Consider the following 11,768-nt stretch of genomic DNA (forward strand, 5'->3'; position numbering starts at 1 on the left):
GCTATTACCTTGACACCAAAGAAGAGTTCGACCCAATGCTTTAGTTCTGTCCTAGTTGATCCTGATTCGACATTAGAAGTATATTGATTTCTCCCCAATAACCGAATACTTTTGTCTGTAAATACTGCATATTTAATGCCATCCATAAATCTATTTTCTTCCCTATGAGTTCTAGTCTCAATAAGAATGCTAGTTCTTACTATTTACATATTATGATATGAATATACCACACCAATTCGTTATGTATGGATGATGAGATTCCATTGATACAGAACCAATTCCAATAGACTTATTGGAGGGTCCCATTGCGTGCATCCAGTAGGAATTGAACCTACGAATTCGCCAATTATGAGTTGGGCGCTTTAACCATTCAGCCATGGATGCTTAGCAGGGATCCTCGTACATGGTGAATAACCAAATTCAGCCGCAGCCCTGGCCTGGGCCGCTCTAATCCGTTGGGTATACGAGCCTGGGTAACCATGTCGTCTGCAAAAGAAGATTTTTATTAGAATACAACTACTTGCAGCAGAGTTAGAAATTGAGGTAAATGAATCTTTCACCTAAGGAACCCTCCACTTGAAGGGGTGCTGGAGTAAGATGTGCAAGCCAGAGAACTTCTTCTACCAGGATTTTCTTCGGATGATACCGGTAGGAGGTAAGGCTGTTTATTTGGTCTCCTTCCAACCCCACTCCTTCGATCACAGGTTTAGGTTTTTCTACAACCCAGTCACATTTGAAAGGCCATTCTCGATCTGGAGGAGGTCGAACGAAGATAAACCTCTCTTTCCAAGGGCCTACATTGGAAGTAAGGGGATCTAAATATCTACAATCCCAACGTGCAGACAAATAAGAGAAGCCAGTATCGGACGATCTACCAAAAGTAGTAAAAGAATAAAAGGTCAAGAAATTCTCGAAATTAGGTTCGAAACAGTGAACTCTCATTATAATTATAAAGAGGATTAAATGACGAATGGAATTGGGAGATAGCTGCATGGGGCATAATTCAAGACGACTAAGCATCTGAGCTACATAAGGAGCTAAAGGGTGTCGTAACCCAGCATCAAAATGGTTAAGTGAAAAGGCGCAGAAACCCTTGGGTGGGCGATGCATACGGTCAAACGACCTTGGAATAACTACTTCGAAGTTGTTAGGATATAATATTTCTCCTTTATATGGTGAATTTGCAGCTTTACGGTGCTAACTATGCCAGCCCAAGGACTACGCTCTAACATAGCTTGGAATTTTTCATAGGTAGGATTATCATCTAAGGTAGACTCCTCAGCTCGTCTATTGCAACGCGACCTAAACCTTAACGGACCCTCGTTGGGAATGGGGGACTCAATTGTATTGGAATGAGTAGCAGAATTCGAATCAGAATTGGATTGGGAATAAGACATAGTACCTTGAGCATCGAGGACGAGATCGAGCAGCGAGTATTGAGATCGAAGAAGGAAGGCAGCGACCTTGAACATATAAGAGAAATCAACAAAGATTTTATTTGAATGGAACCTCTATATATATAGAGGACTGGGCGGGATAACAAAAAAGAAAGAACCACTTAGAGAATGACGCGTATGGGCACAAAGCCCAAGGTAACCACAATCGGTCAATACGTGTCTCGCTCGAATCGAGGCAATTACTTCAGAAAGGTGACTATTCAACTTCTGTATGCGTGAAAGGTCACACACACTGAAATAGGGGACTAATGATAAGGAAAAATTATGAAAAGGCAAAATTACCCTTCCTTAATGGTAAAACGGGTATTTCGGTCAATAAGCGCCTCATTATAGCGAGCATTCATCTGATAACATCTTCAGACAAGATAGACGGCTTTAATCTAGGAGGATTAATTGGCGCGTGATCTGCAAGCATGATCAATGGAAAACTGATTAACGTTGCATTAGACCCCCATAAACGAGCACTTACCATAAATACGATTTTCTAATAAATAAGAGAAAGGAAATCATGAATAAGATAACGTGATTCTACTCTCAGAAACAGATTATCTATATTCTCTATATTAAAATCTGACTTAGGTATCGGAGTGTCGTCATTCATCCACACTAGCCTAACCATCTTTTGTGGTTCTCAGGTACTATTGATCCGTTCGACGATTTCTGTACAGTGAACGATTAACACCTGAGGTCGAGTTCATCATTTTTTCGAAGACGGATCAGATGTAATTATAATTCACTTTATTAAAGTCACAACTTTTTTTGAATTTGGTTTCCCGAAAAAGATACAAACAGAAAATTAAAGATAGACCAAAACTTGTAAAACGAACGTAAGTAAATATAGAAACTAATGTGTGTATATGTATGTATCTCTATCTTGCTCCAGTGGGTTGTGTTGTGATCCCGAATCCATAGGGGAAAAGAGGGTCATAATGCTCATCTCCAACATTCATAGGGAGTTGGTCCACTCTCTTGAACCAAGTTCTTGGCAACTTTCCGGTGAATCCATAATCCCCAAAGAGCACATCAGCCACCCCTTGTCCCTCACCTCCCGGCAGCCATGCAGCCACCAAGGCGTCCATCATGGGAAGATACGGCTCCACCACCAACGGCCGTCCCGAAATCAACACCACCACACACTTAACTTTGCTGCAGACATTCTTCATTGTACTCAATCCGGGTTCTGGGATAGTAAGGTTCAGATTGTCGCCAGCAGTTTCGGCATAAGTATGCTCCCCCACCACCACGACAGCATATGAATATTTGTTGTCCTTCAATGATTCAACGTCAGGGTTTTCGCTGTAGACAATTTCTGTACTAGCATCCACTGCTTCTGAAATTGCACTCAGTATTGTTGTTCCTAAAGCATATATAGGAAACATATTCTAAGTATCCACGAAAGAAATTAATAGAAGCCAGAAAACATGGATATAAAAAATATTCAAGAGTAAAAATTACATAAGTACAATAATTCCGACGGTTTGAATAAAGTATGCATACCAGTTGTGAGGTTGTGGCCGTTTTGCCCTTGCCAAGAGATTGTCCAACCACCGCATTGTAGTCCAAGATTGTTGGCATGCGTTCCTGCAACCAAGATTTTGGATGTATTTTTTGGGAGCGGAATCAGAGGATTGCTGGCATCTTTTCCATTCTTTAACAACACGAGTGATTTTCTTACAGCCTCTCTTGCCAAATTCCTGTGGGCCTGTCCGAATTGGGCCATAAACAAAGCAAAAATTAGTTAATGGACGAAAATTAGAACTGTGGACGTCATTTGATTAAATCAATGTCAATCTTCTAGAGATGATTAAATCGCTTACCTGAGTTCTTATTTTATCAATCAAACTATAGTCAGATAGAGGGTTATCAAAAAGGCCTGAAGAGAATTTGACCCTCAGAATTCTTCTCACTGCATCATCAATTCGACTCATTGGAATTAACTTGTTCTTCACATGGGACGTCATAATCTGAACAAATTCTGTGATATTATGTGGCGCCATCACCTGTATTATATTACCAAAAAAATCATCCTCGTTTTATATTAAATAACCTTTTCTTTGCACAGACACACACACACACACATATATATATATGAAATAAATGTGATATGTACATAATATTATTTTAAAATAAAAAATTTGAAGAACTATATATATATATATCTAACCAACCATGTCAACGCCAGCATTTATTGCTTTTTGAAGTGAGGTTGAATAATTGGATCCCCAGGGGTAGGTCATTCTGTCTATACCTTGATAATCCGAGATGACAAAACCCTGAAAAATCAAACCAAAAAACAGAATTAAAATATATACACTAATAGGATTAAATGCAATTTAACCCCTATATTATCTGAAATGAACAAATACACACAAAGTAATTTACTATTTTATTTTTCATTCTCATATGTAAATTGCATTTTTCCCAATACATATATATCAAGATTGGCAATTCTACAATCTAAATAAAGTTATAATATTAATAGTAGATAATACATACTCTGAATTTGAGGGTGCCTTTGAGGAAACCAGTGATAAGAGTCCTGTTTGCGTGCATCTTTACCCCATTCCAACTTGAATAAGAAACCATAACAGTGGAAACACCCTTGATAACGGAATGGTAATATCCAGGCATATGAATGCTGAGCAATCCATGCCAATCTGTCACTGTGTTGTTCTCATTTATCCCTTTTACAGTGCCCCCATCACCCACAAAATGCTTTGCACAAGCCACTACTTTGTCCCTGTTTTCGATCAATAAAATAAATAATAAATTTAAAATAAAAGGCCAATTTCAACTATATATTCTCAATGTAAAATAAATAAAGAAAAAAAAAATACAAACACAATGTTTTCCTTTTAAAAAACAAAATATTGTCGCTAATTAACTTACTTGCCACCAACGTAAGGGACGCTCTTTCTTGAATTGGGAGGAATTTCTCCTTGTAGGCCAAGAATAATATCCGTCATCTGTTCGACAACTTTATGATCCTCGCTGTAACTCTCATAGCATCGACCCCATCTTGGATCTCTACATACCTACATATATATACCAAAATTTTCAACTCAATTTTAAATACTTAATATAAATGTATATATATATATATATAGATATTGCATGTAATAATTGATCATACGAACCGCAATGCATGGTGCAAAGGCAAAGGGTATGCCAGTAGCCCTGGTTTCAATTGCTGTTGCTGCCCCAATCCTCTTCACCAGCTCTGGATCTCTGCAATACAATAGTTACCCAGAACAATTAATGAAAAATTATAATGATTCTTCCAACATTCTCCTTTCTAACTTATATAATCTTTATTTAATTATATTTAACTAAATACAGACTTATTAAATCAAATATTTGTTTCTAAATAAGGCAAAAATTAAATAAATTCAATGGAACATTGTAATCATAAGTTATAATAACGAGCAATTCTTATCCAAATCGCCTAACCTGGTCGCTCCAAGGCCGACATTGTGAGGAAAAATAGTAGCCTCGTAGAGATTGTTATGCCCATGCACAGCGTCAGTCCCGTAAAGCATAGGGATTCCAAGCCTGCTGGACAAGGACCAGCCCTGATAGCCGTTCACCATGTCCACCCACTGCTCCGCGGTGGCGCGGTGGTCGCCTCGTGGAGGTCTGTCGGGTGCGGTGATGAGACTCCCAATGGAGTAATCCCTAAGGATCTTGGGGTCTGCCTCCGCCTGCTGTCGATCGACTTGAGACATCTGTGCGATTTTCTCTTCCAATGTCATCTGCTGCATCAGATTCTTTATCCGCTTGTTCATGGGTTCCTTTGGGTCCTTGTACAGTGTGCTTGTCTTCGGGTCTCGGGTTGCGGCAGCTCCGACCCGGGATGCTATTTGGAGCAATAGGAGTAGCCCCAGAATCGTTGAAACTGAGGACATGAATCTTGACTTCATTGTAGATCCACTGACAAAAGTATATGTATGAGTTAATAATACCTTACATAATTGGACAACAATAGGTCATCCCACAAACATCTATGGGACAATAAATTAATTTACTTGGAAAGAGATTAATAATGGAAGAAAGCAAGAAATTAATCCAAACCTGCTGTTGCAGAAAGTAGGGAAGAATCAAGAAAAGTAGGTAGATATATTGGTATGAGCAATGACGAGGTCGTAGACACTAAGAAAGCATATATTTATAGCTGAAGATGGTGATGGAGTTGCAATTGGGGTAGAGCTCTTTGGTATGTAGTAATGCAATTCATTATAATGACCGGATAAGGTTTGGTGATTAATATGAAGCACTTCAAAATAATCTTTTTAGTCAAAGTGTAAATGCATAATTTAATTTTTTACTTAAACAAATATACATTTAACCTTAATTGAGGATTAGATTTAAATATAATAATTAAAAAAATATTAAACATACACTTAAAGTACGTATACAAAAGATAATTTGTTTAAAAAAAATAATTTTTTCAGTAATTAATGAAATTGAATTACCTTATCTAATTAAATGTAGTGTTCTTGATGTATGAGTTGACCAAGACGTCCTCATCTAGTTGAGTACGTGTAGATGAGACCAGAACTTGAGTATAAATGTTAATTCATTAATTATGTAATTAATAAAAAATCTAACTGATTTGGTTATATTAATTGGTAGATGACTCACCGCATTCTTTAATTTACCTAAGTTAGGCTATTAATTAGTATAATTAATCATAATCTGAATATTTGAGTGTGGATGCAATGCAGGTATAAGCTTTTCTTGTGAAAAAAATCTTTGAAAAGAAATGTTTTTCACTATGTTGCTATTGTTTGGAATCTTAATTTTATGTAATGAATCCCACCATTATGCAGGACGATCACATGTATCCTCATTTCACATTTTGAAGATACAATTAATTTTATTTAGAAAGAATCGAAATGATAATAAGACGAGTTTGGAGCAACTTGGGAGACTTGAGATCCACCCCAGTCCGTCACGCCCCGCCCCGCCCGGAACGAATATGAACTCCTTAACAAAATTCAAGCATTATTTTGTTGCAACAGAAATTATATCGAACAAACTAATGAAAATGAAAATTACAGCCATCATATTTGAGAAAACTAGTATCCATAGTCACAAGTAACTTTTAATTTCATTGTAAACAAAGATTATTTTATATAATTTTTTTATCTAAAATAAATTATATGATATAAATAATACATTCAACTAATATTTTATTCTTTGTATTTTTAATATAGAGTTGGATATATTTAAGATTATTTAATAATTTATATATAATACCATAATTTTCTATTAATAATATATCATATATAAAAAAAATGAATAATAAATATTATTTATAAAATAAACAGGACAGATCCGGTATAAAGCTCATAATAACTCATCCCAAACTTGCTAATATCAATACCAAACTCATCCCAGTTGAGGTGGACCTAGACAGAGCCCTGGTAGCCCCGGCCCAATTGCCATCTTCAAGGACGAATGAGAAAGAGTTATATCTTCACTACAAAAAATTATTCTATTGGAACGGTTTTCGGAACGATTTTTTTTTTTAAATTTGTAACGCTTTTTTTTTCATATCGGCTAGGCCAACCACGAGTAAACGAGGCATTACAAAGTATTTGTAATGGCTTGCACAAAAGCTGTTATAAACTATAACGGTTTTCTGGGACGGTCTGTTGTAACCGTTACAAAACTAGTAACATGAAAACAAAAGAGTTGGAACGGCTTTTGTAACTACTACATTATATTTGATATAATATTATTGGGTAAAATCCTGTTTTGGTATCATTAAAAAATGTTAATTTTATTTTTGGTACCACAAATTTTGCGAGTTCAGATTTTGGTACCACTAAACCAAAAAATAAGCATTTTTTGTACCAACTTAACGGCAGAGCCTATGTGCCGTGCACATGGGCCTTAACGGCGGTCAACCTCACAATTTGGTGGAAAAGTCACATGAGTTTGAGCAAAAAGAGGGAAAATTGATCTTCCAATATTTATTTTCGTATCATTAAACTTAAAAATAAGTCTTTTTCGTCCCATAAAGTCATGTGCGACACAAAATAAGTAATACAACACATTCCAAAATTAAAAATATAATTCATAAATATGAAGCAAAATATATTGATTATAAATACACGATTTGAACTAATTGAAACCTAGTTTGACAAAAATTTGACAAAACCCGCTTGACAAAATATATGCATTGCAATGCACAATTTTTCGCTAATTGAAACCCACCAAAGACTTCAACCTATACAAGTATTTAACCTATTTCTAGATGTCTTTTCGTTATGAAACCTTTTATAAAGTTTTATTACCTGATATATATAATGCTTGTTAATTTTTTGAATTTTTGAAAATTTGGGTAAATTTATAAAGTTCCTTGAATTATGCTATACGGTATTGCCCTTCTCTACAGAACGGTACTCTTTATGAAATTATATGATAATTTTAAATAATTTTATAATGATTTATCATTTTCTGTATTAACTAATATGAGTCTTGAGTAACATATTAAATTTATAAGTTCTTTCTATGGATAGCCGAATTTTAAAAATCCATCCATATAAACTGTGAGTCTGTATTGTAGTTATTTTTAAGCTCGATTTTACAAATTCTTACACCTATTTGTTCAACGAAATTTTATCTTATATATTTTTATATATGTTAATAAATTCCTTTATCACTTTATTTAAAATTATCAAAGCCATATACTAAATATATAAGTTGAAATTTTTTGGTAGGTTTCAATTAGCGAAAAATTGTGTATTGCAATGCATATATTTTGTCAAGTGGGTTTTGTCAAATCATGTTTCAATTAGCTCAAATCGTGTATTTATAACCAATATATTTTACTTCATGTTTATGGAATCTATCTATTATTTTGAAATGTGTTTATTACTTATTTTGTGGCGCACATGATTTTATAGGACCAAAAAGGTTTATTTTTAGATTTAATGGTACTAAAACACTATGGAATATTAGAAGAACAATTTTTCCTCTTTTTTTCAAACTTATGTGACTTTTCCCGCCAAAATGGTAGGATTGACGGCCGTTAAGGCCACAGGGGCTCTGCCGTTAAGTTGGTACAAAAAATATTTATTTTTTGATTTAATAGTATTAAAACCCGAACTTGCAAAATTTGTTATACCAAAAATAAAACTGACCTTTTTTAATGGTACCAAAATACGATTTTGCTCTAATATTATTATAATGGTCTTTATAACGCATTTATGTATGATTTTGCTAGATATTAACGATTTTTGTAATACTCTTGTAACTGTTTTGTATCATATTTGTATTTATTTTTGGCACTGTATTTTTAATTATTTTTTTTCACCTACTTGGTAACGATATTTGGAACGACCTGGGGTTTAATTCGTAACTATTTTTGGAATATATTTTTATAATAGCCTGACAATTATACATTTTATTGGTGTATTACAAAAGTCGTTACAAATGCAGTTACAAAATTTATTACTTTTTAATATATTTTAATATTTAATTTTATTTAAATTTATTTTTTTATTTAATATATTTTAAAATTTATTTATGTAAAATTAAGTAAATAAAATTATATAAAACACATAATATAACAAAAATAATAATAATTCAATTATAAAATTAAAATATTATTACAAAATATCAAAAAAATTCTAATCTAAATTACTATCCCCAGCGGCCGCGTGTTCGTCGTGGTCGTCGTTGTCATTAGGTGTCGGGGGATCAGCTTGAGGCTCGGTTGCTAGATAATTGGACCAGTTGGGATCGATGCTTCTGATGTACGCTCGATCATCTATGTCGGGTTCGACGATTATGGTGGCAAGGGCGAGGGAGCAGTCGACTGGGTCACCTAGGGTGGTCCAACAATCGAGTTGTGGGCCTTAAAACCTAGACTGAATACTTGGCTCGGCTCATCTTCACCCACTGCTGACATCCAGGCCTACTGCACGTTCGGGGCCACGGAGCCTTGAAAGGACAATGGAGGCTCTTTACTATTGTTCTGTTGTCTCTGGCATTCCTCCGTCATCCTCAAGAACATCTCCTGCGAACATATTAAATAATTAGATTGAAAAAATAATATACAATTAAAAGAATAAATTACATCAATTTTTTTAATTACTTACTGCGGCCTCCTCCACTTCGGGCTGCTCCACTGGCCGTTTTCCTTTTTCTTTTTCTATAGACCTTCTCGAACACGTCAATATGAGTGACGAGACGTCCGTGTTGTGTCTCCTAATCAAAAATTAATTTAAAAAATAATTAGAAATAAAAAAAATTAAATAGAATTAATAATATGATTTGAAACACTTACCATCTTCCACTTGTTGAATAAACACTTATGCAGCCATCTCTCAAAAGAGCCATTAAGTTGACTCGCTAGTGCTACCTTTCATGGTATATAGAGAGTTCAGGCAATCGGTCTCTTCGGTAGCGTTAGAGAAGAAGATACATACTTGAAGCGAGACATAGAGCACAAATAGATAATAGATGGACAAACATCTCGCTATCGCTCAAACCTCTTTGTTGAGTAAAGGTGAGAGGGAGAGTGAAGGGTCAACATTAGTGAGAGGAAGGGGAAGGAGAAAGAGGATGGACAAAGTAGATGAGACCAAAATTTGAGTAAAAATGTTAATTCATCAATGACGTAATTAATAAAAAATCTAACAAATTTGGAGATATTAATTGGTATATGACTCACCGCATTCTTTAATTTAGCCTAAGTTAGCCTATTAATTAGTATAACTAATCATAATCTGCATAATTTGAGTGTGAACGCAATGCAGGTATAAGCTTTTCTTGTGAAAAAGACTTAGAAAAGAAATGTTTTTCATTATTGTTGTTATTGTTTGGAATCTTAATTTTATGACATGAATTCCATCATTGTGCAGGACGAGCACGTCTCCTCATTTCACATTTTGAAGATAAAATTAATTTTCTTTAGAACGAATTTGGAGCAACTTAGGAGACTTGAGATCCGCCCCGATAAGCTACGCCCCGCCCCGCCCCACCAGGAATAATATGAACTCCTTAACAAAAAAGTTCAGTGGAATTCATGTGAAAATCGAAATCTGAAAACAAAGAAAGAAGAGAATGAAATGGAATGAATTCCTCTATAGTCGAAGTTGGACCTGACATTGAGAGTTGTCATAGGGTGAATAATATAATGGTAAACATTATTCATTTTAAAGTGTCCCACGGTGATATAATATCTTTTCAAGTACGATAAGTAGATACGTAATTTCGAGTGAGATCAGACAACAAAAAAATCAGATAATGACGGAACGGCCTGTGATTGAGTGATAGATCGATTAGCTGTGAAGGGGCCCGCTTGCCCCCTCATTCTTCGAGAATCAGAAAGATTTTTTTCAAATTTGGATTTATTCATTTGGAATCTGGGCTCTTCTGCATTATTTTGTTGTAACACAAATTATATCTAACAAACTAATGAAAATAAAAATTAAAGCCATCATATCTAAGAAAACTAGCATCCATAGTCACAAGTAATTTTTAATCTGTTAAACTAAATTTCATTGAAAACTAAGATTATTTTATATAATTTTTTTTTATCTAAAATGAATATATGATATAAATAATACATTCAACTAATATTTTATTCTTTTTATTTCTTATACAAAGTTGAATATATTTAAAATACCAAAGTCGTCCCAATTGGGGTAGATTTGGATGGGCCCGATAGCCCCGGCCCAATTGCCATCCCCAAGGATGCATGATAAAGAGTTAAATCTTCACTACAAAAAAATCATTTTATTGGCACAATTTTTTTTTTAAATTTGTAACGCGTTTCTTTTTTTGTAATGGCTAGGCTTACTGCGGCTAAACGAGGCGTTACAATGTATTTGTAACGGCTTGTAAAAAGTTGTTATGAATTGTAACGGTCTTTTGTGACGGTCTGTTGTAGCCTTTACAAAACTAGTAACATGAAAAAAATTAAGCTGGACAGGCTTTTTAACTGCTAGGTTGGATTTAATATAAATATTATTGTAACCTTGATAACATATTTAGGTATGATTTGCCAGATATTTGAAACGGTTTTTGTAATACTCTTTGTAACTGTTTTATATTATATTTGTATATATTTTTGGCACGGCACTTGTAACTGCTTTTTTACTTATTTGGTAACAACTTTTGGAACGGCATGGGTTTTAATTTGTAATTGTTTTTGGCACATTTTTCGTAATGACCTGACAATTATACATTTTATCAATGTATTAAAAAAACGTTACAAATGCAAATACAAAATTTATTATTTTTAATATATTTTAACATTTATTTTATTTAATTTTATTTAAATTTGTTTTATGT

General features: G+C 34.3%; 1 protein-coding gene and 1 non-coding gene across 2 annotated transcripts; both read right to left on the reverse strand.

Annotated features, from left to right (window-relative positions):
- Nucleotides 1-310: 310 nt before the first annotated feature.
- On the reverse strand, nt 311-384 carry TRNAM-CAU. The gene has a single exon. It is a non-coding gene; the product is annotated as a tRNA-Met (tRNA).
- A 1,847-nt stretch (nt 385-2,231) lies between these two features.
- On the reverse strand, nt 2,232-5,486 carry LOC105179433 (beta-glucosidase BoGH3B-like). Its single transcript, XM_011103051.1, has 8 exons — nt 4,908-5,486; nt 4,595-4,685; nt 4,347-4,492; nt 3,954-4,197; nt 3,626-3,730; nt 3,275-3,457; nt 2,955-3,159; nt 2,232-2,814 (listed from the first exon to the last, which is right to left on the reverse strand). The coding sequence occupies exons 1-8, from the start codon at nt 5,375-5,377 to the stop codon at nt 2,327-2,329; spliced, it is 1,932 nt and encodes a 643-aa protein (XP_011101353.1). The 5' UTR covers nt 5,378-5,486; the 3' UTR covers nt 2,232-2,326.
- Nucleotides 5,487-11,768: the final 6,282 nt, after the last annotated feature.

This window comes from Sesamum indicum, unplaced genomic scaffold (genome assembly GCF_000512975.1).
Source record: "Sesamum indicum cultivar Zhongzhi No. 13 unplaced genomic scaffold, S_indicum_v1.0 scaffold00157, whole genome shotgun sequence".
Lineage (NCBI taxonomy): Eukaryota > Viridiplantae > Streptophyta > Magnoliopsida > Lamiales > Pedaliaceae > Sesamum > Sesamum indicum.